The sequence below is a fragment of the Leptopilina boulardi genome, unplaced genomic scaffold (assembly GCF_019393585.1).
Source record: "Leptopilina boulardi isolate dan_hultmark-lab unplaced genomic scaffold, ZJU_Lbou_2.1 LbouV2_302, whole genome shotgun sequence".
NCBI classification, from domain to species: domain Eukaryota; kingdom Metazoa; phylum Arthropoda; class Insecta; order Hymenoptera; family Figitidae; genus Leptopilina; species Leptopilina boulardi.
In genome coordinates, this window is record NW_026137866.1 from 725,488 (window position 1) to 751,495 (window position 26,008).

The 26,008-nt window shown below is 24.9% G+C and overlaps 3 protein-coding genes and 1 long non-coding RNA gene across 10 annotated transcripts in view; 3 read left to right on the forward strand and 1 right to left on the reverse strand.

The window, feature by feature from the left end:
- Positions 1–6,265, forward strand: part of LOC127282706 (uncharacterized) — a 162,621-nt gene extending 156,356 nt beyond the window's left edge. For both annotated transcript variants that reach the window (XM_051307140.1, XM_051307141.1), the window contains 2 exons: positions 391–636; positions 1,319–6,265. In XM_051307140.1, coding sequence (XP_051163097.1) covers positions 391–636; positions 1,319–1,410 — 338 coding nt within the window. In that variant the 3' untranslated portion in view covers positions 1,411–6,265. The remainder of the gene's footprint in view (positions 1–390; positions 637–1,318) is intronic.
- Positions 1–19,285, reverse strand: part of LOC127282723 (uncharacterized) — a 72,908-nt gene extending 53,623 nt beyond the window's left edge. The window contains exons 1-2 of the long non-coding RNA XR_007843237.1: positions 19,219–19,285; positions 18,696–18,777 (exon numbers count right to left, since the gene is read on the reverse strand). This is a non-coding gene — a long non-coding RNA (uncharacterized LOC127282723). The remainder of the gene's footprint in view (positions 1–18,695; positions 18,778–19,218) is intronic.
- On the forward strand, positions 9,034–17,753 carry LOC127282717 (cystinosin homolog). Of its 4 annotated transcripts, none has more exons than XM_051307158.1 (9): positions 9,034–9,509; positions 12,783–12,831; positions 12,907–12,997; positions 13,419–13,601; positions 14,616–14,856; positions 14,937–15,056; positions 15,140–15,428; positions 15,506–15,608; positions 15,901–16,328. In XM_051307158.1, the coding sequence occupies exons 2-9, from the start codon at positions 12,792–12,794 to the stop codon at positions 15,962–15,964; spliced, it is 1,131 nt and encodes a 376-aa protein (XP_051163115.1). In that variant the 5' UTR covers positions 9,034–9,509; positions 12,783–12,791; the 3' UTR covers positions 15,965–16,328. The 4 variants fall into 4 exon arrangements, with proteins under 4 accessions (XP_051163115.1, XP_051163116.1, XP_051163117.1 ...); XM_051307159.1 differs by having other exon boundaries at positions 9,035–9,509; positions 15,922–16,328; XM_051307160.1 differs by lacking the exon at positions 15,901–16,328 and adding an exon at positions 17,330–17,753 and having other exon boundaries at positions 9,413–9,509.
- On the forward strand, positions 18,170–25,970 carry LOC127282711 (tyrosine-protein phosphatase non-receptor type 1). 3 transcript variants are annotated; one of them, XM_051307149.1, is made up of 9 exons: positions 18,171–18,668; positions 19,776–19,937; positions 20,034–20,296; positions 20,360–20,585; positions 20,657–20,809; positions 21,044–21,215; positions 21,415–21,604; positions 21,763–21,873; positions 25,490–25,970. In XM_051307149.1, the coding sequence occupies exons 1-9, from the start codon at positions 18,585–18,587 to the stop codon at positions 25,548–25,550; spliced, it is 1,422 nt and encodes a 473-aa protein (XP_051163106.1). In that variant the 5' UTR covers positions 18,171–18,584; the 3' UTR covers positions 25,551–25,970. The 3 variants fall into 3 exon arrangements, with proteins under 3 accessions (XP_051163104.1, XP_051163106.1, XP_051163105.1); XM_051307147.1 differs by lacking the exon at positions 25,490–25,970 and having other exon boundaries at positions 18,170–18,668; positions 21,763–25,070; XM_051307148.1 differs by lacking the exon at positions 25,490–25,970 and having other exon boundaries at positions 20,657–20,806; positions 21,763–25,070.
- Positions 25,971–26,008: the final 38 nt, after the last annotated feature.

A 26,008-nucleotide genomic window follows, 5' to 3' on the forward strand; every position in this document is an offset into this window, starting at 1 on the left:
AAAGGCAATTTTTATTTAAATATACTTCAATACTTTTTTGTTGAAAAAATAATTAAATATTTCAAAATTGTGAATAGAAACTGAATAATAAATATATTCCCAAGATAAAAGAAAATTTCTGAGTGGTTGCTTTTTGAGGGTGGGAGATGCTTTAAATGGACTTCGTTGTCAGATATTGGAAAAAGAATCAATAGTTTCTTATATACAAAGAAATATTTTCGTATATTAAAAGTAGAAATGGATTTTCCTGGTAGTGTTTTATCTCTCACATTGAAAAAGTGTTTTTGGAATGAGAAACGATTCAATTAGACTTCCATTAGAATTGTAATAACAAATATTCCTTTTTTTTTAAGTACTAATTTGAATAATCTTTGACTCTTTACTTTTCAGCTTATTCTTGTCATGGAAGGTGGTTCGATGGTGAGGGCACTCAATTTGTGATTGCAACGCCACTTGCTCGTCGATCGGCTTGGTCAAATGATAACAACAGGCCACAACCCTATAGAAACAGTAGAAGATTATGTTTCATGTATAGAGAGAGCGGCGGTGTCGTGAGTTTAACTGCGAGTGCAGACGCCTGTCATAGGGAGGTTCAGACATCACCTCCAATGTTGGCCTTCAATGCGACCAGCATCGGTAAGAGAGAGAGAGAGAAAGGGGGATTAAAACTTTCAATCTAAACCCTAAGGATTGATCTTTGAACAAAACAGAGGCTTAAATCCCAAGTAAACTTTTACGAAAAAATAGGATCAAATCCTAAACGGAATTAGTCTCTGTTTTCAAACAATATTAAAATTTATTTTAAATGAAAATTTCGAAATTTAATTTTCTAATTTGCAATTATAAATATTAGAGTCAATTTTCTTAAAGACTCGAGTCGTCGGAAGATAGAGTCAAAATTGTAACACACGCGAGGATTCTCCATCCTCTAAATTCTCTATTGTCAGAATTTGAAATGACCCGAGAAGTGCAATTGAGAAGCTGTGCGCAACGAGAGGTGGAACGAAGGCAGGAAATTTATACAGGCGTCTTACGCGCGGAGTAGCTGCAAAATTAATGACTCATGATGAATATTCATTGACTTGAATCCTTCTAGACCGGAAGAGTTTTATTAAAATTGAAGGACTAGACTTTCGAACCGCATAATTAAGCCTTATGTATACACGGTCCGATTTTATTGTGACACATACATCCACTAATTAGAATCCAAACTTTATGATTAAATAATTTAAAAAACAATATTTGAAAATTATAATTAAAATTATTTTTTTTTTAATTTCTAAAATCGAAAAAACTAATTCTTTTTGTTTGATTTTAGGTCAATGTCTCGAAGACAACAGCAGTATGGTTCACCGAGCATCGTACCTGACTATAAGTCTAATCGTGATAATTGTTGCAGTGTTTAGGTGATTCTAAAACGAGAAAAATTGAATTCAATTGTTCCTGGAAATTCTGGGATTTTCTCATATATTGTACATAAGAAGACAGAGAAAGAGAGAGAGAGAGGAAAAGTAAAATACCGTAATTTGAATTTCGATTAATCAGGTGAGTTTTAGATTTTTCTAAGACTCTATATATATATTCTATCAGGGAAAAATTAATTCACAGATGCTCAAAATGTTGAATTATCAATTTTCCCAACGCAAAAATTTTTTTTTTTTTTTTGTAAAAAATAGCTTGTAGGCTTAATTGTAACTCTGGGCTAGAACCATATCATGGTACGAACTCGCAGTCGGAATCGGGAAATTAAAGGGAATCTTGTTTTGATTTATCATCTTTTAAAAAAAATTTTTTTTATAGGGATGCAAAAATATGAATCGAATGATTCGATACAATAGATTATGTAATATTAATTAGATTATATAATCGCTCGAGACGATGGAAAGAACATTTGCAAAAGAAATGAAAAGAAAACGGATTCCTGCCCTGTGACAAAAGAAAGAAAGGTGTAAAATGTAAATTGCTGCAACTGTGATTAATTTGTCACCAGGCGGTGAAGATCGTTGATTTTTTTTTTTTAATTTGCATATTTCTTCCAATGCTTCTCATGCGCAATATATTAATAAACTCACAAGTTCTCTTAATTTTTCGAGGCACCGAACTTCGAAATCTACTCCAATAAGCAAATAACGATATATAATATAAAGAAATGTGTTTTGAATGAATCGAAATGAAATATTGAGAGAGATACTCTATTATTAATTATCAATATTGATTGAAATTATATCGTGAGATGAATAAAATTAGCAAAAAAAAAGGAATGAATATGGGACGACGATTATTGTATCTTATACAGAGTTTATATTAAATATTATTGTACAACCATCCTTCTATTAACGAATATTCAAATCGGATAATGTGCTGGTCAGAGTAAAAAAAAAAAAATTAAGTCAGCAATTTTAACAATAGCTGTCAATTTTCTTCCTTTTTTTCTCATAGACTTCTTTTAGATTTTTCAATTTACATTCAAAATATATTTAATAAATCAGTGTAATTAGTCAAGTCTGATAATTATACGAGTTACCTATATCAAGTTGCAGTTAATTTACCAAAGAACGTCTTTTGATCTCTAAGTGAGAGTTTCCTGGTTTTTCTTTCTTTTTTTTAAAACTCTTTTAGAATCGAAATCATTTTACATTAGCCGGAAGCATTTTGCAAAAAAAAAATGTTAATTAATTTACTTTTAATGAACATTTTTAAAAATTTAACTTTTAATATTTAATTAAATTGAAATGAAATAAAGCTTGAAACGAGTTAATTAACATATATACTTTTGAAGCAAAAGTAAATTTTTTTTTAACGTATCAGATATATACATATATATATATGTAATGTTTGATTTAAATTTAAATTAACTGGCTTTTTCCCTGGTATTGATGTTACTTATATGCTCTACTGGAAATGAAGGAGTTTCCGGTTTGAAATCGTCATGTCTTTTTTCCACACAACTTTAAAAAAGAAATTATTTTAACGTCAATACCCCCGAGGGAAAAAGACTTATATACCTGATTTTTAAATTTAAAAAAGTAGTCTCAACATAGAGAAAAAAAAATATAGCGAAATAGTACACAATTAGGAAGTACTGTACCTTATTGCATATTTAGCGTAAATTATATTAAGTAAATAAGTAAGATTTTTAGCTTTTAGAAGTAAGCTCAATGTGACAGCAATCAGATGAATAAAAAAATCTCGCGTTTTAATGATTTTTATTTTAATTATCTAAAATTCTAATTGTGATAAAAAAAACTAATACTTGTCTTTGATTATTTGTATAAACTTAATTTTTATTATAAAAAATAAATAATTTTTAAAGGAAAAATTTATTTTAAATATAAGTTTAATAAAATATTTAAGCCTTTTTTGTTGAGAATTAGATGGAAAGAAAAAATAATTTTAGGATTGTTGTACAATTGACTAATAATGATGAGACGGGTTTTCACGCATGAATGAATATTTTATGAATCGATGCATAAGATTGTCATTATTTTCGATTGGCCGCTCGCAATAGCAAACAAAGCTATATTCGATAATTATAGATACATCCCCAAACATTGTTACCGGTTCCCCTCGGGGGTTTGACAAATATTATGCGTCGCTTAATGAGATTCATGCAATCGTTCGATGCACGTAATCCTACAAATTTACATCAGCAACATGAACTACTGTTTGTCTTTTATACAGTTTAAATTTCATCTAGGCCTTTTAGATCAGAAAGTCAATTTATTTATTAAAATGATTCATTTTTATGTGTAAAAATTATTTCAAAATATACTGTGGCTTTTTATTATTTATTAAACACGAATATTCAAAGACAAGTTTTTTTTCAAAAAAAAAAAAGAGTTAATTCTTTGTTCTTATTTGTAAATAAATGATAATTAAAACCACAATGACGATGAAAAAAAAAGAAAATTACTTTGACGACCGCACATTAACATTTTTTTTCATCTTTAGAAGATGATATCATTTCGTTCTTTTATAAAAGTAATTTTTGTCAAAGGCAATCAGATTTTCTGACAGTCAAATCGATTTGTGATATTGGAAAATAGATCTAGTTGATGGTTTCGTTTTAAAAAGATATGTTGAAATATTATATTTTTCGTTCAGACTAGTTTCACGGTTTATTTAACATGAGCGAATAATTTGAAAGAAATTTTTATTCATCATTCTTTAATTTCAAAGAAACTTTTTTTTCTTACGTTTAAAAATATTTTAATGAAACTAATTTGTGGATTAATGCAAAAATAATCACATTTAAATATCATCCGTTTATCTCAATCTCTCATGAGTAAATTTCACACCTTTTGAAAATAATATACGTATGGCTATATATTTGTTTTGTCAATTCTGAATGTTTCAGAATTACCGTTAGGAAACTTTTTAACGACATGTGTATAGAATTTAATTAAACGCGGCTTTTTCCTTACTAATTAAATATTAACCAGTCTCAATCTGTTTTGTTTGACAATTTATTATAATTTACTTGGGAAATTCTCTGGCAAAATTTAATACTAAAATTTTGTTTTTTTTTTAATGGAGAAAAAAATTATAAACAGTTCGTGAATTTTTTTGAGAATATTTTCCTTATTTTACAAATTAGTTTTTAAATTTTAATTTTTAATGAAGCGTTTTAAATGCATTTTGAAAACATTTTACACTAATATACAGATAAACTTCTACAATCCATTATTGTGAATATTAAGTTTAGTCTATAGTAATATTTTAAGACTCTTGTTTCATGTTTTTACATAATAGCTTCCAATAAAAAAAAAATGATAGAAAATACAAATATTAAATAAAAAAATAAAAAAAAAATGGAACAGCTATATTAGAAGCTTGAAATGAGAATTGAAAAAAGATTTTATCTTGTGAAAAATTTTGAATCTCCACGTGACGTATTGTAAAAAATCTTGTATAAATATTTATAAGATTTAGCATTAAGCTAATTACTGAAAATAATCGATTCGAAAATCGATTTTTCGAAGAGCAATGTAAAAAGTTAAGAAATTGCGATAAAAAAAAAAGAGGAAAAAAATTAAGTAACGATTAATGAGATTAAACTTGATCGTTTTATGCAATCTTTAAAAAATTATTGCAACAACGATCGTCACTGTACGTGTGTTACAAAATTTGATTTCAATAATTTTGCAAAAAAAAAAATCGCAAAATCGATGTCGAATTTTTCTTATAACGCTCTCTTCATTTCTTGGCTTTTTTTCTATTTTTCAGTATTTGAATTTATTTTATTCTAAATTTGATAAAATTAAAATACTATAGAATTTATTGCATTATTGTTATCTGTTAAGCCATGAGTTTGTTAATTATTTGAAAAATTGTCAGAAATACCAACTACTTGTCTAAGATAAGGTGCCAAGCCAAATTCTATATTTATAGATTTAAAAAATTTTAATGCTCAAAAAAAAAAATTTATCTCATAACTTTATTGTGGCTCATTGAAAATAATTTTTTTTTTCTATAGTTTATAAAAAAAAAGAAAACAATTTATTTAATTATTATTAATCTTGTATATAATTAAAAGTTATTTATTATATTATTTTTCTAAAAGAGAAAGAGAGGGAGAGACAGACAGAAAGGAAAAGAGATTTCAAAATCGAATCGATTTTGTTATGTTTCTTAAAAGAGTTTCGAAAAAAAAATTTCTAATTTATAAAAAAACGTAATGCAATTATGAAGCATCAATGTAATCATTAATTAACAAAACAAACAACGAATAACTTAAGCCCAATGTAGAATCGGGGACCTCTCTGATTAATCACACATTTACACAAACACACACACACACACAAATTTTTACCCTATCGAATCTTTGAGGATCTCGAATTCGTACATTTTTGTATATCTGTAGTTTAATAAACACCTCGCCCCCCCCCCATCCACCCCTCTCATGTAATTTAAATTTTAAAAGTTTAAAATTTATGCAAAGAAATTTTTTTACCAACAAGAATACGTGGCGTCAAAATTCTAAGCGTTAAACAGTATTTACCCGACATTTAATACAAAGAGAGAAAGAAAAAAAAAATGACGGGCAATCGTGAATGGGGAAAAAAATAAGAATGTAATCTTTCTGAAAGAATGATTGAACAAAAAAAGAACAAAGGCTGTAGAGAATGCTCTTGTATGAATGAGATAAATTTGAAGTCGAAAAATGACAAAAAAAAATGTGTGTAAGCTACCTGTGCCTTGTAACAAACTATATATATATATATAAATTATATATATATACAAATATATATAATTGAAAATCTCACAGTATCTGGTAATATACCTTTTTTTACAATTCCTTCTATTCCTTTCTTTTTCCATTTTAATTTGCAATAAAAATTTTATTATTTTTATTGAAAAATGTATTAAATTACACATTGAAAGGAAATATTAATTTTTAGATTTTAATAATTCAAAAAACCAGAAAAATGTGTTTGCAATTAATTTTCAAATTTATTCAATATGTAGGATATAAATTTATTTCTAACACATTAGGTGGCAAAAATGATCCTTGACATCAAAAATATTGTTCTCCCTTTCTCTTTCAATTAAACATCAGACTTAGTTAATTTTTTTGTTGCAAAAATAAATCAAGTTCTGATGATGTATTTATAAAAAAAAAAAATTAAATAATACTTAAAAGATGTTGGACAATGAACCCATTTATTATTATTCTACTTATTGAACTTAACTTGCATTCAATTTACGGAATGTACATTAAGAATCAGAGCGCATTTTAATTCTATTTGCTTTTGTCTAGCGTTTCTCTTGAGTCACGCTCTTTCATCTATTTATAGAAAATTTCAATGACACGTGACAACGAGAGAATCAAGAAGCAAATCAAACTTACATATGCAAATTCCCAAAATATTTTTCAAAATTTCCAATGATTATTTTAAAATTTTCCAATTTTTATAATAGTTTTTTTTTTAAAGTAATTTTATTTTGGAAAAGAATTTATTCTAAATAAATTTTATTACAGAATATATATATATTTATTTTATCAATCATTGTATTTTCTAATTTTGTAAATTTGAGAAAAAATTTTATCATAATATGAGTAATAAGAAAAAAAAGACAGTTTTCCCTAATTTAATTTCACGATAATAACAAGCAAAATTCAAAAGATAAAGAAATATAACTGAAGTAGCAACTTCTTTTATGTTTGCCGACTTTATCAATGAATCTTAAGTGAAGTAAATGTTATTCTTATTTACACAAAAATAGTTTTTATTAAATAAATTTCAAAAATTTTTATTTAAAAAGAAAAAAATTCTACAAAAAATACTTATAAATAGATTTTGTAAAATTCTTGAGCACGAAATTTCTGCGACTTAATAAAATTGACTTTGACAAAGTTCAGAAAAATTAAAAAAAAAAGATAATATTGCACGCACAATTATCAATGGGTTTGCTTAAAATATAATAAAACAATTTTTATTGCTCATCAAAGGTAATAAATGATTTTTATGTGATAATCACTCAATTGTAAAAAAAAAAAACTAGATCGATAAGACTTGGATTTTCTTATTTCAATTAATCTCACATTTATATTATGACAGTGATTATAATTTAGCAATGAAAACAAATTTTTATCTCCCATTAAATTGTTTAACGATAAAAAAAAATAATATAATGATTTTTTCGTCTCACATTAATTGTTCGTCATTCATTAATATTGAAAAAAATTAAATTCATGATTTAATCTATCATTTCAAAAAATTTCCCAATAAAGTAATTAATTAAAAATATTAAACAAAATATTTGATTAATATTTAATGAGTTAATTAATGTAACTTGGAATAATTTATACACAGTTGTATAATATAATTTTAACTAAATGTGAATCTGTTGATTAAAATATTATTTATTGAATCAATTTTAAATTACCTGTTTGAAAATTTAATTAATTTTTTTTTATTATTGGTAGTTTTATTAAATGCTTTTTTCTACCTATTCATATAACGATTTAATTAATTTGTTGATAAGAGAATAATTTTTTTTTATTTTATATATTGAATTAAAAGAAAAATGTTTAGGATATTTTTTTTATAACGTTTTAATAGCGAATTTCTTTAAAAAAATTGCTTCGTCATACTAGATCTAAAGTAATTTTATTGAGAACAGAATATTTTCATTAAATTCTTCTTTTATTGATGCAATATTGTATTTCGTGCTATGATGTACTTATATGATGAGATTTCAAAAATTTTACAATTCTCGCAATTTTTTATATCACAATTGAGATAAAACTGTTTTTTAACTGGCTATTTCTAGAAGTTGACGTTGCATTTTTTTTTGCTTTACTATTTCCTATTATTACTATCATGATTATTATTTATTAAATAGTAGTTGTTTTTTTTTTAATTAAATTTTCAATATCAAAATTGACTTTTTTGCGTGCTTTACAGAAACTTAAAATTAACCGTAGAATTTAGAATGACGTGTATAATAAATTATATTACAGGAAGCTGCATGTTAGAAAATTTAGTTTAAAGAGGCTAAACAGTAATTGAAAAAATTTTAATGCGTAATGTCTCCCGTTATCAGTGAGTGACTTGACGAAAGCGTTTGTATTTACATATTATGTATTGACAATTTTTAAAAAAAAAATTTAATTATTTACGTAGATATTTTAATTTGTCAATTCAAGGAAAAATGACTATTGACAAACTATTTGATAATAAATTTTTAAAGATATATTTAAAAAAAATATTTTAATAAATTTCATCTAAAATCAATTTTAAGAAATATTTTTTTAAATCATAAAATGAAAAAGTATAAATATATAAACTTAATTAAATATTACTTAATAGAAAAAAAAAGTTAATAAAAATAAATTATTTAAATAATAATAAATAAAAAATTAAAAAGTGTCGAAAATAAAATTTAATAATTTTTATTTTGTTTATAGAAAAACAATATCGTGGAAATGAGTTTATTACACCGTAATGATTATAAATGAGAGAATAAAGGAGGGGATTGGAGCGATATCGATCAACGGAGAAGTCGTACTTATATGATGATGTCGGCACACTCCAGTCATTCGAAACGTGTTCGCGACTCTATAAAGAGCTTCTGTTTTATTTTAAAAAAAAAATAATTTACCATTAATTTTTGATATTTCAGAAAAAAATTTACAGTTCTTGGGAAAAATCCATTTCTATGAAGCGGAAAAATTTGAAACATTTTCAAATTTGGAAAACAGGAAAAATGCTCAGTGCTGGCTGATATATCATCAAAGAAGAAGAAAATTGCCTTTTTTCCTGAAAGAAATAAATTACGATTTGGAATTTTTTTTCAACAAGACGCGCAATGAAACAATAGCAACAAATTGATTGATCGTTTCGAATTGAGATCATCAGGTCGACAGGTAGATTTTACATAGTGTCTCATGAGGTCAACTCTGCCTTGAAACGGGAGCCGAAGACAGACTCGAATTACAAGTCTTGGAAGAGAAACAAAAAAAAAAAAAAAAAAAATTTCCGCCTCTTCTTCCACAAAGAAAGGTCTGTTAAAAATTTTATTTTTATTTTCTCCCTCTCATTAAATTTTTCTAAGAAAATTGTAAAATTAAATTTTTAACTAAAAATCGAATTTTTAATTTTTTTTTTTTGCAGTTGAGAATAAAATTTAAATTTCTTAAATCAGTATATATATTCTTTCAAAATACAATTCAAAAGAGAATAATAGTGTTTTATTCTTAGATCTTTGGGACACGAGTGCGTTTGAATTATTTATATGTTTTTGAATCCAGAAATAAGATTCAATTTCAGGAAAAGAATAGTTGAAAATGTATTTTGAAAATTTTTGCTTTAAATTTTTTTTTTTCTGTTTTTTTATCATTAATTTTATCAAAAGTAAGATTAATTGTACAAAATGTATTTCTTCCTTTAGTATTATTATTTAATAATTTAAATTAAAAATTAATTAATCTTTTAAAGCAGAGATAATTTAAAAAATTATTAAATTCAAAAAGTTGTCAAACGATAAAATTTTGAAGTTTCTGTTTATATTTCCGCAGAGGTAAAAATTCGAAGGAAAAAAAAATTTAATTTTAATGTTTCTTAACTTTTTTATGTAGATATTGACAATTTGTCATTAATTAATTAATAATTTCTCACAGAATATTGAGAGAGAAATAGTTCGTTAGCGTAATCAAGTTCATCGTTTTGCAATTCCATCAAATTTGTCTTTCCGCGTGTTTACGATCTTGTGTTTATCTTTGCTCCAACTTTGTAAAACTTCATATCAGTTAAAATCTAATATTAGGTAAAATGAACTCATTCCTTCACCTTAAAATTTAAATTAATTTTTTTTTATCAAAATTCAAAATTGTATTTATTTTTATTTTAATCATAAAAATATCATTTGAATGTGAATTTCAATTTTTTTCGAATTTTAAATTAAATTGCAAAAAAAAAATGAAGAGAAAAGAATTAGATTTGATTAGAATTTTTTTTTTTATATTTTATATTATATATTTTTTATGTCCAATTTTCTGGGTTCTTCCACTGGAAATTCCAAATCTTATGGGGAATTACGATATATTTATACGCATGCAATTTTTTGTTTGGCTGTTTCGCATGTGGTAAATTCCAAACTCGACCTAATTAACTTTTTTTTTCGCTGAAATGAGATTTCTGGGAATTTCTGATCTTTAGTAATAATTAGGGTTGAACTTTTTTATTTTATTTTTAAAAAAATTATTTTATCGCTTTTTAACCATTTTTTTTATTTAATTTAATATTTTTTTAATAAAATTTTTTTTATTTCTTATTTATTTTAGGATTTGAATTTATTTAAATTAATTCACCGATTTCGTCTTTAGATAAATTAAAGGTACATAGAAGATTTAATGAACTATTGGTAATATTTTTTCGAAAAAATTGAATAATTAAAAATCATAGCAAGCTGACTACCTTGGTCTATTATTTCGTTACGCCATCGATAACATTTTCTTTATTTCAAGGTTGAAGTCATTAACTGTAAATAATGCAACTATGAAAATTCTGTGCAAGACTTTTAATTTATATTTCTGAATTTTTAATTAAATTCAAAATAATTGACCAAAATGCTTTTTAAATAAAAAGATTTTTGCGATTAACAAATTTTTTTCAATAAAAAATAAAAAATAAATAAAATTAATATTAGATATTAATTATTTTTTTTTAATTTATTAATAAAATTATTTTGCAAAGTGCATTGAATTATTATTAAAAACATAATGTGAAATCTATAGGCCAATCACGCGACATTCTCTTTTAATTAAAAGAATAATTATTTTATCGCGAATATATAAATGTTTTATCTTCTTCGTTCCGGAAGATTGTCAATGGACTTAATGAGTTTTATATGTGTGTGCGTGTATATTTCTACGTTTCATTTATCACGCAAAGAGATTATGTCAATCATTCGTTAATTTTTTTTTGTCAGTTTCCGTATTTAATTGGTCAATGCCAAATTTTAATAATCAAGGTTTGCAAAAAAAAAAAAAAAAAAATTACCACGCGTTAATTGAATCTTGTTTATAAACAATTTTGACAATGACCCAAAGTAAATATTTTGGTCCAGAAATGCAATCAATGTGTGCCAATTTTAAAAGAACGGAAAAAATACTTTTCACCTTTTTTTTTATATTATTTTTGTTTTTAACCAAAATTATTTTTTAATCGTTGATCTTGTTTTACTAAAGATTAAAATCTTTCATTATTTCTTTCCTTATTTTCTATATTTTATTAATTACAATTGTTTAAAATTTTAATTCTTTGATTTTTCTAATATTGGTAAATTTAATTTTTTTTAAAAACTTTTTGGTTATATTTATCAATACAATACTTTTTTAATTAATCGGAATTTTAATATTTTCTCATTTTCTACTTATATACATTTATTATTATTATCTGTTACTGTTTCACTTTTTAATTTCAACACTTTTTTGTCGAACAATTATTGAATATCGCTTATTTTAAATACAATAATTATCTGTTATCTTTTTAAATATTTTTTTTTCAAATTTCTACTAGCGTAGTACATTTGACTAATTTTGCGCTTTTATTATTTTTGGCTGTAAACTGTATATAATAGTGAAAGGAACAAATTATAAGTAAATAAAATCAATAAATATAAGTAATTAATAAATAAAAATCATTCTTTAAGATATAAAGTATTTAATTATTGATTTATCTTTTTAAATTAAATTAGTCAAGATCAGCTGTTTCCGGTTTCAGTATTGTTTTTGTTTTGACAGTAAATGACAGTTTGCATTTCAAGTAGAGTTTTAATTCTCTTTTCTTAGTTTTAAATTAATAAAAAGTGTATCCTTTAATGTCTTTTATTAAATAATTATTCATTTAACAATTTCTTAACCAGTTGTGGTTATTTTGTTAAATGTCATAGTATTTATACAAGTGTGCAATATTATTGAGGTTAGGTATTCTTTGTCAAATGCAAAGATTACAAAGTTCGTCACACTTTACAATATAGCGTACAATGACCAAAATGACTAATTGATAAATGATAATAAAAAAATAACATGATAATAAAGAAGAATCATTTTTGTTATAGAAATATTTTTCGCTTCCACCTCTTTTTGAGGTTAGGTATGTTTACCTTTTTTGGCTTTCTTTGTTAAAAACTTATTTATTTATTTATCAGTGTGCGTCAAAAGTTTATATTTTCCTGTATTGAAGTACAACATTTTTTTAAGTAAAATATTATCTGCTGTCAATGTAAATCATTGTATTTTGTGAAATAAATTAATAATGAATATTTATTTTCAGATTTACAAAATGACTTCCCTTAATATTACCTGGTTTCTAGTGTTATTAGGTTTGTTAAAAGCTTATTTTTATTTTTTTGTAGTATTATAATTTTCTTAACATTTATTCTATGATTTTTTTTCAGTGACAACTAAAGTTTACGCTGACTTTCATGTTTCGTCGCAGGATCTGACTATAATTGTTGGAGATAAAAACTCTTTTAATTTATATTTAACGTAAGTAATTTTAATTACAGTTTTATTTTCTTTTTAATTTTTTGACAAATTTAATCACTAAAAAAAAACTGTTTACTTGTCAAGAACTTGTTTTTTTCCTCTAATTTTATCGTTAAAATTTACATATATCTCTATGCATTCAAAAGTTATATAATTTTTCAAACTCATTGTTTATCACTAAAAAAAGTGTTTAGAATTTTTTTTTTCAACATTAAAATATGTTTTAAGATAAAGTATTCTTTCTTTTACATGAAAAAAAATTATTTCGTCCCTTTTATTAAAAAAGAGTGAAAGGAAAGTTAATTTTGTTCTGTTATTCAATGTTTCTTATTTCAATTGGCTTATGTATATTATAATATTGATAAAATGTAAATTTATTACAAAGCAAATTTTTATATAATGTCAATGACATTTTTTACAGTGAACCATTGACAGCAGATGTGGATGTTAAATTTGATATACAGCATCCAGATTTAATTAGAGCTGTACCATCTAGTTTAATTTTAAAAAAAGGAACTCAAGAAAATTTAACAATTGAAGTTCAAGCACTAAGAGCAGGTAGTGTTATTCTCAGTGTGAATGCAACTCCAAGTGATGTTGCAAGGTTAGTATTAATTTTATTCTTTAGATTTATTATGAAAAAATCACGATATCTTGATTTTTTAACGATTATATTTAATATAATTAAACAGATATTTTTAAGGTATAAGATACAAATTTTTTTTTCGAAAGAACCAGGAAATTATTTTAACGATAAGACCAAACACATTTCTTGACAAAAAAACGTACATTTTTTTCTTTCAAGGTTTGAACTTAAATTTATTTAACTATTGCAAAAAAAAAAGTCTTTGAGAATTAAATTTAACATAAGAAATATTTTCCGTTTGTTATATACACATTGTTACTGAAGTTTTTTAAAAAAGTTTTCCTCCTTACATTTATTTTTTCATTATCAAAATTGATATATTTTCTTATCATAAAAAAATTTACACTTTTTTAATTTGATTTTCTATGGGTGGTCGTGATAAGAAAATTATAATCTTAATTGTTTGCAATTATAGAATTTTGTTTATTATTCATAGCGGAATTCGGAACAGATTCTAATCAACAATACATTGGACATTTGCTTATTCAGCAACTAGATAGCCTTATGGCCTCTTCTTTCTTTAAAATTCTACTTCAATGCAGTCAGTCTTTGGTCAGATTTTGACCAGTGCATTAGTTCTCTTTTAATATATATATATTATAATTAAAAAATTTATTTTTTAAAATTATTAATTACAAATTTTTTTTTTCATTTAAATTCCTTTTTTATTTAATGTTCAGATGTGATATAATAATTTAAATGTGTGTTTTTTGTTTAATAATTTCAGTGTTTTTGATATATTAAAAAAAAGTATCGAGAAACAATAATTAATTAATTCACTTTTTCAATTTAATTAAAAATAATGCCAATTTATAAAGTTTTTGTTGTAACTCGTGATCAATTAAATAATGGTGAAATTATTGGTTACAAGTAAGATATTAAAAAATGTGATAATGTACTTTAAAAATATTCTTTCAGAATCAAGACAATAATGGAAAATTATATTAATTTTGTTTTCCCGTTTAATTTTAGTATTACCGACGCATTTGTCAGGATAACTGTAGAAAAATCGGCAATACTCGATCATATTAGTTCAGTAGTAGGATGGCTTTATTTTTTGGCATGGAGTGTCAGTTTTTATCCACAAATTTTGAGTAATTATAGAAGAAAAAGTGTCGTGGGATTAAATTTTGACTTTTTATCTCTCAATTTTGTTGGATTTGTTTTATATTCTTTATTCAATTGTGGTCTCTATTGGATACCTGAGATAGAGGTAAATTATTTTGTACAAATAATAAATAATTAAATAAAAATATATTATAAATTTATTAATTTTTGTTTGTTTTTTTTTAGCAAGAATATTTCAGTCGATATCCAAAGGGTTTGAATCCAGTGAAACCAAACGATATATTCTTTTCGTTACATGCATTTTTTGCAACAGTTGTGACAATTCTTCAATGCTTTATTTATGAGGTTTGAATATTTTAAATAATTTTTTATTATCATTTTTTTTTTTTTGAAGAAATACATAATATATTAAAGAAAAATATTTTCAGATTGGCACTCAACGAGTTTCAACTACTGCACGAATTATTCATGGAATATTTACAGCTTTTATACTTATTAGTATTATTCTGTCACTACAACACGTAATTGGATGGCTTGATTTTCTTTATTATTGCAGTTACGTGAAATTAGCGATTACATTAATTAAATATGTACCCCAAGCTTTTTATAATTATAAACGAAAATCTACTGTTGGCTGGAGTATTGGAAATATTTTTCTTGATTTCACTGGAGGAATGCTGTCCATGTTGCAAATGATACTTAACGCTTATAATTTCGGTAATTTTTTTGTTTTTTGAAATTTCAATTTAATTTAAATTTAATAATTTGATTAATTAAATTATTTTTTTAAACAGAGGATTGGGAAAGTATTTTCGGTGATCCAACGAAATTTGGTCTTGGATTCTTTTCAGTTGCTTTTGATGTTTTCTTTATTGTTCAACATTACTGTCTCTATGGGTAAGTAAAATTTAATTTATGTTTAAAAAAAGCATGCGGTATAAAGTAATGGAAATTAGAATTAGCTGCAATTGTAATTTTTTTGCTTTATGGAAAAAAACAGCATGCGCTGAATGAATTTGCACGATTGAATCATTTTAGAAACAAAAAAATTTTAATTTATTATTTTTTTTCTTTAAATTGGAGAATTAATTTAATAAAGTTTGATTAACAAGAGTAATTTAAAAAAAAATAATACTGTAAAAAACATAACACGTACTAAACTAAATGGAAAAATCTATGACATGGGCAGAACAAAAGTTTTGCTTTACAGAAGTGACAGCGAAAAAGTGATTGACCTGAAAGGCCGAGTTTAACCAGCCGATCTACATATTCCATCTGTATTCAATTAAGTTCAGTTAATCTTGAGAAACAGAGACTAGCTTGACGATAAGATCAATTATTTACTCTTTAAATAATTATTTAAAGAGAGAAAACATTTTTAAAAAATCTAAAGTAGTGTCAAGTGTTTGTGCCAATTTACTGAAAGACTAGAAACAATTTACTAGCCTGAAAGAAATATCAATCAATTTAGAACTTTTATTTTTTGGTGTTTCAGAACTGTAGTTAATTTGCAAGTGTTTTAGAACTTTTATTTATTTAAAAAGTGGTTTTAGAATCTCTTATTATTATTTAAGTGTTATAGAAACTTTTTATTATCATTATTAGAATTTTTTTTTTTTTAAACATTTCTAGACAGTGTGTTAGAAAACTCATTTAGTAATTAAAGATATCATAATATTTTAATTTGAAAAAAAAATTAAGATGATGAGAGTGAGATTGAAAATTGAGTGTCATTTAGAATTACTGTACAGGAATGATTATTATTTATTAGTCCAAGCACGTGATTAATTTTTTTTTTATTTTATGTAGTATTCTATGTTTTGCAATTTATTCCTATTTGTATTATTTATTATTTGATTCACAAAGTTTAATATTTGTTAATGAAAAAGAAATTTCTTACAATCTTTAATATATTATATTGTCAAAGAAATTAATTCTAATGTATTTAATAATATTTATTAAACATCAATTTATTGCAATAGAAAAAATAATGTTTTGCAATATTTATCTGAAAATTAACAGTTTGTTCTATAATTTATTTATTTACAAAAACAAAAAAAATAAAATAAAAAAAAACATTTACGCGTTTCCCTATCCTATAAGTCATCCTATTTAATTTTTTTTCGTGTTTACAAAATAGCGATTAAGGTGCATAAAATTGGTGATAAAAGGGATTTATCATTGTAGAATTCAAAGATTTATTAATTCATTGTTTCATATGTATAAGTGGATTATCGGTGTTTTGCAGTCATTAGCAATATATAGCATGAGGCATGAGGTCCAATCAATTTTCGTTGCAAAATTCAACGATGGAAGTTATTTCTTTATCAACTTTTATTATTTGTGTTTATCGAATTCTTGGGGCTTTATTTTATTCAATTGCCGAAACCTTTTCTAGCTTGCATGATAGAATAAGGGATCTGTGATTTGAATTTTCAAATTTTATGAAGAAATAAATTAATTAAAATAATAATTAATCAAGAATAAAAAGGACAATATTTTTCTATAAGTTTAAAAATAAATTTATAAAATAGGAAATAATTTCTTCATGGAAAAAATTAAATATAAATATTTTATTTAAATATAGACAAAAGATTGTACGTTTTAATTTTCAACAGAAATCGTCGTGAGGGCTACATAATTCTACCGGGATCATGTCAAGTGGAAGGAGTAGAAGAAACATCAACCAGCAGATCAAAGCAAAAATCTTCTTCGTCTAATGATGAAATCTAATCTTTTAAATTTTATACTCAAACAACTATACATAATATATTTAATCCAAGGTCATGAGAAAAACAAAAAATTGTAATATGAAATTGTAACAAAAATATTTTTTTATATTTAAATTTTTTTAAACAATTTAAAATTATAATTTATCAATTTTACATTCCTGATGTAAAAACTCAATATTTTTGTCATTTTTATGACATTTTGCATAATCTATTTTTTTTTTATTATCTGTGATCAATTTAATCTTAAAAATTTCATCGAATTTTTTATAAAATTAAGAAAATTTTAAATTTAAATCAAAATTGTTTTACCTGAAAAGATATTTTTTAAATATTGTTTATTTTGGAAAATAATGAAATCATTTATTTTACATAACATATATTAATGATTGTAAATTATTTCAATAAAAAATGGAAATTAATCTTTTTTTTGAAATATTTCTCTCTATTATTAATTATCGAATCAGTTACGAATTAGAAATAAATATTTATATGAATTACATTTCCATTAATTTCATTTAAATTTTACCGCTTTCATTATTGCGCATGCGCGTATTTTTTCCATTATGGCGGACAATTTTAAAATTCCATTGTTCTTAATTCTCTAAAACGTCAAAAAAAAATTCTGAAAAAAATTTTCATTCAATAAAATCAATTTCTACGTTTTACTTTACAATAATAATGAAAATTAACAATACATCTCGTTAAGTAATTGTTACTCCAAAATGCAGTCAGACAGGCACAGTAGAGGTTAGTTTATTGCGATGGCGACTAAGTAGAAGGTGATTCTTTGTGAATGCAATTCATCTTGTATACAAAATTCATCTAATTTAGAGTTATACAGTGAAAAAATTAGTGAAAATCATATTATTTTCCATCACAGGAAGTGTCAAACAATAACAATTTAATTGTTTTGTCAAGGTTCATTATCATCATGATTCTATATTGAATTGTGCTCTGTGTCGTTCCAAGTTCTCGGTGTTGAAAAAGAATTGGAAAAAGAAGAGGGAGAGAAAGAGAGAACGAGATCGCCGCGTGCGCGTCTTTAACACTGAGCATAGTGCAGTATAGTATATCAGGAAGTTGAAAAAAAAATCATATCATTGGAAGAATTAAAACAAGTTGAGAAAAATATATATACATAATGTCGGATACAGAGAGACAGGAGAATTTGGAAACCGAGTACCTGGAGATCAACTCCAAGGGGGCTTGGGGAATTATCTATCAGGTGTGTATATATTGAACTAAATCTTACCCCGGTCTCCCCTTCGTTCCCTGATATGTACACATTTACTTGATGTATAATTCGTCATCCTGACGTTATCCGGCGTCACAACCTATAAAAGAAACAAAAAACACTTACAAATCTGCGCAAAAGTCCATAATTTTAAATTTGTGATTTCATTGTCAATTCCATAGAATTCGTCCTCCAAATATATATATATATATGCTTTTCATTATTATACATATTTTCTATATTTCCATTCTATTTCGTTTTTATACTTCGTAATTGTATTTCCACTATTTAAATTTTCCTCTTCTGATTTCACTTCTAATATTAACCCTTTTTTGAAATTATTTAATTTATTTTTTAATATGACAAATTGTCATCAACATTCTTTATACGATGATTCAAGACATTTTTGAGATACATAGAGTTAAAAAGATGAAAAAGATTTTTTTTTTATGGGAATTATTTTTCTCACGATCCCGTTCCTCTTTGTTCAATTATATAGCATTGTATTAGTGCCAAAAGAGTTCCCAGACTAATTACTCACAATCTGCACTTGTTCCCGTTTTAAAAAGTTGAATGAATATATGATAAAATGCTTGAGGAGTTTAAAATTGGTTTTTTTTTTTCAACACAAGTTGTTTTAAAGAGTATTATATTTCGCTGTCAAGGTCGAATTTCTTTTGAAGCTGAAAGGATAATTCGAAGGTTGTGTTCTTTAAAAGTTACAATTCACTCGATTATAATATATGAATCTGGTAAAAACCTACAATTTTCTGCGAGGACAATTTTCTCAATTTAAATTATTTTTTTACTTATTTTTCTATTGTCAGCGTTTTTTTTTTAATTATTTACAAGAAATTAAAGATTCTTTTTGATAATTTAGTAATTATTGTTATGTAATTATTACTCAAATTGTTTTGTAACAATTAGCAAATTTATTAATAATAATTGATATGCGTGAAATAATTAAGATAATTAGTGCATCTGTTAGCAATTAGTTCTGTTTTTATTAACAATAATTCGTTTCAATTTACGTTAATTATCGCAATTATTATCATTATAGTATATAATATAAATTTAATAAAATTTTTATTTTTTTAGCACATGCGTAACGAGTGCACAAATTTTGAATACACGTGTAATGAATCAAAAAAACCACAAAACAGAAATTTGAATCGATATAGAGATGTTGCACCATATGATCACACAAGAATTGAACTTAAACGAGGATCATGCGATTATATTAACGCAAATCTTATCGAGGTAAGATAAAATTTTATTTTTCTAATTATTTGATAAAAATGTTTGTGAAATTATTCTTTTTTTATAGTTCTATAAAAATTTGAAATTAATTTTTAGGTCGAAAGAGCAAATAGGCTTTATATTCTTACACAAGGACCACTTCCAAACACGGCCGGTCATTTTTGGCTAATGGTGTGGGAACAAGAGAGTAAAGGAATAATAATGTTAAATAAAGTCATTGAAAAGAATCATGTGAAATGTCATCAATATTGGCCAATGGGTGGAACTTCTGATGAAGAAATGACATTTACAGATGTTAATTTAAAAGTAGAATTCGTCAGTAAAACTAATTTAATGAATTACACAACAACCAAGTTAAAGTGAGTTTCATTTATTAATAAAAATAAAAATTGCTTATAAATTAATAATAAAATTTTTTTTAGATTAACCGACTTGGAATCAAATAAAAGTAGAGATATTTTACATCTACACTATACAACGTGGCCTGATTTTGGTGTACCTCAGAGTCCAACGGCATTTCTTCGATTTTTAGTTGACGTTAGACAACATGGTGTTTTAGATCAAAATGTAGGACCACCGATTGTTCATTGTTCAGCGGGAATAGGAAGATCGGGAACATTTTGTCTTGTGGACAGTTGTCTTATTCTTGTGAGTAGGGAAAACAAAAATTGCAAAAAATTTTTTTTTATTAATTATTTAATTAACAAACATTTATATAGATCGAAGAAAATGGATTAAATTCTGTGAATGTACGAGAAATTTTAATGGATATGAGAAGGAGTCGAATGGGCCTAATTCAAACGCCTGATCAACTTCGATTTTCCTATGCAGCCATTATTGAAGGATCGAAACAATTGCCTTCTAATAACGTGGTAACTAATACCAATTCACAGTAGTACATTGCTATTAGCTTTGTTTTTGGAATGGACTACTGAATTAAAAGACATTAATTTTTTTTTCCCCTGAAGGAAACTAATTTTTTGTTTCTAACTCATTAACAAAAATTAAAATTCTCAAAAGAATTTTGTATTCTAATAGCATTGTTCTGCTGTGCTATTTTAAATTATTAACGATCTGTTTTTTCTAAGTGTGTTGTGTTTTTACAGAACGTCGATAACGAAATAGTGACTAACCATTATGATGTGGTAAACAATATTAGTAATTCGTCAATAGAGGAGGATGATGATGATGAACCACCTCCTCTACCACCACCTCGAGGAGAGTCACTAGGTCGTGGTGTGAATGCCGACGTCACGCCTACAGGAACTACTGAAAATGGTACGCGCATACTTGTTTTGCATTTCATTTTTTTTTAATTTAAAAAGAATCGTTTCTCATCTTTAACAGTGTTCGACTTTTTCAATTTTTTTTTTTTTAAATTGAAATGCCTGAGAAAAATTAATATTTGCTTCTTAATGATTTAGAAAATATTTAAATTTGAAAATATTAAAATGAAATTTTTTTTCTTTAAAACCAGGAGATGTAAATGGTCCTCCAAATAAACCGTTACCATGTGAACCACCTTCACATTCAGATTTAATTTCCAATTTATCGCAAACAAATTCCACCCACTTGTCTAACAATGTACACGAAAATAACGAAGATAAATCTGGCGAAAGTGGAGGTGAAAATTCCTATCAAACCAGCCCTCCATCTAGTCCAGATTCGTAAGTTTTTTTATTTTAGCTTTTCTATCACTGAATTTAGAATTTATTTATAATTAAAAAAAAAAAAATTAATAAAAATAAATTTGTTATATTTTAAAGTTAAATTTCTTCTTTGGGAAAAATTGGAATAAAAACTCTTTTTGTTTTTTTCTTCTTAGGAAAGGCAATTTACGTCAACGTAATATTGAGAAGAAAGAAAGACTTGCGGCGCAGGTACGAGAGATGAAACGCCGACAGAAGGAGACGGAAGATTGGCAGAAACTCAAGAGGTCATTATTTTCGCCCCTTTCACTAAGCATAGGAGCCGCGTTTGTTGGTGGGAGTGTTTTGGCAATTTATGCGTATTTTTACATGCGCGGCTAAAAAAACTCGAAAAAAATTTTTTTTTTTATATATTTTTGGCGTGGCAGTGACGCTTACATTTATTAGTGAGACAGTCTTTTAACTATATATACATATATATATATTTACAGTCGTAAAATGTCGTTCCCAAAAACTTTTACACGAGAAAAATTTCTATACTTCTTAAAAGAGAGAAGTTGATAGGATAGAATTAATGAATCTATATATACAACGAGAGATTCTGGTTCGATATTATTAAAAAGTGAATTGGTCTATATAATTCCATAGTTTGGAAATTAGAGACTCACAAAAAGAAGAAAAAAAAAGAGTACTGAATGCATTTGTATTTTTATATATATTGCAAACTCGAAATTTTTCGAAAAAAATCTATTTGAGGCGTTTTTGTTTAATTTTTTTTTAACGGGGGGTTTTTTTTTCTCTTTGTTGGAGATTTTTTTTTAGAGTTAAAAAATGAAACCCGCGTTATCGATTTTCTGTGGATTGTATCATTCTCTCTACAGAATTTCATATATTTTCTTACCTTCTACATCCGTTTATGTTGAAAACAGAATATGAAAAAAATTTAAAGTTAGTGTTAATGCTGGATATTTTGATTTGCCTCTTCTATAATTTCAATTGGAAGACGCACGAATTAATGAATTTATTTTCTATCCTATAAATTTTATTTAAAAAAAAAAAAACTCGTTCGAGTTTAATTTTATAAATTTACTTACTGAACAATTTAATCATTTAGAATAAATTTTTTTTTTCTTTGATAATCACTGATCTCAAAGAAATGTAGGTTTTTTTTAGATATTCTACTGAGAAAAATATTTTATTTCGTTAAAAAATGTTTTCTTGGTAAAATATTTTTTTCACTTATGAATATGTCACTCTTCACTCTTTCAAGGCTATTTTAATGATATATATATATTTTTTGTAGTGATGTGTAATTCCGCCACACTAAAAAACAAATCTTTATATCGCTATTGATCGAAATAAGTTTTGTTTAATTATGGCGGAATTAAAGATTGTCGATTACGAGATTTCCTGCTCGTTTAAATCGAGCGTTCGGAAAGACTGAGTATGATTAATAATAATTTTTCAAAACAAAAAAAAAAGGGAAAATGAAATCAAGTAAAATTAATTAATTGGAGAATACGTAAATTTCCGCGTAACAAACCACAGATAATAGATAGGCTTAGTAAAAATAGTATTTGTGCGTGACAATTTAATTTTTAATTTCTCTATATGTTTCATTCTCTTCGTTACAATTTTTTAAAAAAAGCAATCAATTTGTGTAAAACGACACGATAAATTTTTATTTTTCATAAATAAAAAGTAATTAATGAAAAATCTCTCTTATAGAATTTTTAATCCTTTTCTATATAATTAATTTCCATTAATTATAATTTTTATTAATGATTACTTTTTATTTTTAATTATAAATTCCTATCTATCGTCTGTGGTGATAGGAAAAATGTCAGATTTCAAGATGAAATTGTGTAAATCTGCTGCAACAATTTTATTTTTTATCCTCTGACTCTAGTGGGATTTTAAAGTTCATCAATTATAATAATGATGAGAAAGAAAGAAAGAAAAAAAATTGAGAGAGCAAGACTGCTGGAAGTCAGAACTTATAAAAAATACGGTGCTAATGAAAAAAAAAGTTCCACACAGTTTGCACGTGAAAGTTAAACACAAAAAAAAATTGTATAAATGAAAGAATGAACGTGCGAATGATTACAGTCTTAAAATAAAAGAAGAAAATCAAGTATATGATAAAATCTCAAAAAAACGAGAGATAAATATTAATATTTGCAAGGTGTAAAAACTATTTGCAAAATCTATACTTTCTAACAAGTGTCAGTTAAAAGAGAATTTTCACAGTGATTGAAACAGAAACATAGCCAAGTGCCTACTCGTTTATACACGAAATAATGAAAAAAAAAAAAGAAAAGAACAAAACAGAATTATAGTCGGAAAGATTTAAAAACAATCGTGATATTCTAAACGCGAGTGCACCCTTCAAATATTCCAAAACACCCCACCACACACAAACACTCTCTCTTCTTAGGCATGAGCAAGAAAGTTATAGAAAAATCCTAAACACATTATTATCATATATAATAATCGACAATATCGAGTTAATTTTTATATTTAATAGATTTCAGAAAAATTTTGATTGTCAAGCAATTTTTTAACGTTGATTTTATAATTGTAAATTTTTTACAAGTGCCAATACTAACAAATGTACCTTAAATAATTTCCCTTTGGGAATTAGAAATATAAATTTGGACTTGCAATTAAAAATTCTAAAAAAAACAATTCATTCTTTTTTTAAAATATGTAATTATTTAGTAATGCTTACTATTTTTTTTTTTTTATTTAATTTAGTCTTTTTTAATTTTTTTTACTTTATTCTAATTTTATATCTTTTTATGATTTTTTTTTCTCTGCTTGACAGTCAAAAATAGTAGTATACAATAATATAGGAAAAAGCAAATTATTAATCTAGTGAACGGAACAGAGTAGAGACAAGAGAAAAAAAAGTATTTTAGTGGTACGATTATAAAAAATAGTATATAATCGAAATTCTATAAAATTAATTCTTGCAAATTAATTTTTATTGTTTTGTGTATCATTAATATTTTGCCATAGAGGGTAAAATACACTATAAATATATATATATTGAAAAATATTTTCACTGTAATAACGTGAAAAGAAAAAAAAAAAAACCAGTAAAGCAAAGATAAAAAAAGAAGTGATAGTGAGATTTTTTTCTGAAAAAACCACATATTAAAAAATTAAAAGAAAAGAAAAAGAAAGCGAATTGTTTTAAATTGCAAAAGAATCCGTCGATATCGACCAATCACTGCACAGATTAAAAATATTTGATATATTTCTGAATTTAAAAAAAAAAATTCCAAATTGTAAACTACTTTTTTACTGGAAAATATTTATATATTTCTATATTATTTAAATATTTTTCTCCATGTATCTAGATGAATTTGACATATATTATTATATATGTATATATTTCATGAAATTTTTTTTTTCCAATCGAAATTACAAATTTTATAACAATTAAAAAGCAAAATAATAACAAATAATTATTAACATTTTGTGTGTGTTTGTGTGATCTGAATAACTCTAGTGAGATTTATTTCTCAGCCTGAAGATTTATCAGTTCAGTAAAAGGTGAAATTAATATAAAAATTATAGTTTATTTTTAGTAAAAAATAATATAAAAATATTTAAATATTGTATTTAACTTTTACTGGATAATTGAAAAATTGAAGGGCTATTTTTTGAGAAAAAGAAATTTTTAGGGGGAAGATTGGTATAAAATTACGCTTTTCCTATTGTGAGTGTAAAAAAAATAACTTTCTGTTCTTTAACCAGTTTTTTATATTTCTTGGTTTTTTATTAATGGTTTTCTTCTTTCTTTTTTTTTTACTTTTACTATGATAGTTTATAAATTAGAAAACAATCAATCTTCCCTAGGGAACCGAGAAAACCTCATCTAATGATTTCTTTCAGATCGAAAAACGATACCAGCGAACAGAACGAGAAGCTGAACGAAGAGGCAGAATCATCTTAATTCATGTGAAATTACACATACATATCCATTGATTTTTCTTCTTCTTTTCTACTACAATGGCTCTGATATCATCGACGGAAATTTTATTTCGTTTAAAAAGAAGTGATGAAAAAAAAATTATAATCTTATAGAAACACTACAAAAAATAGTAATGAGTAACGTTATTTAAATACCACACAAAAATTTTTATCTAGAAAAAAAATTATTGTACCAAGTTGTCAATCATTTTTTTTTTCATAGACAATATTATATACCATTAATGATATATATTTTTTAAATAGAAAATATATTTCAAAACAAAATTTTTTGAAACATTTATAAAATTATTAATTTTTTCAAATGGATTATTAATCCATTTTTAGGGTCAAATTTGATTATTAAAATTTTTTTCTTTTAATAATAAATTTATTTCAAATAAAAGTCAATTATTTTATTTGATTTTACCTTATTGTGATAGT

Coding starts and splice junctions, on each gene's coding strand:
- LOC127282717 (XM_051307160.1), top strand. CDS start 12,792: ATGACTTCCCTTAATATTACCTGGTTTCTAGTGTTATTAG. Junction 15,057..15,139: donor TTCAATGCTTTATTTATGAG/GTTTGAATATTT, acceptor AAATATTTTCAG/ATTGGCACTCAACGAGTTTC. Junction 15,609..17,329: donor CAACATTACTGTCTCTATGG/GTAAGTAAAATT, acceptor AATTTTCAACAG/AAATCGTCGTGAGGGCTACA.
- LOC127282711 (XM_051307147.1), top strand. CDS start 18,585: ATGTCGGATACAGAGAGACAGGAGAATTTGGAAACCGAGTACCTGGAG. Junction 18,669..19,775: donor CTTGGGGAATTATCTATCAG/GTGTGTATATAT, acceptor TTATTTTTTTAG/CACATGCGTAACGAGTGCAC. Junction 20,297..20,359: donor TACACAACAACCAAGTTAAA/GTGAGTTTCATT, acceptor AATTTTTTTTAG/ATTAACCGACTTGGAATCAA.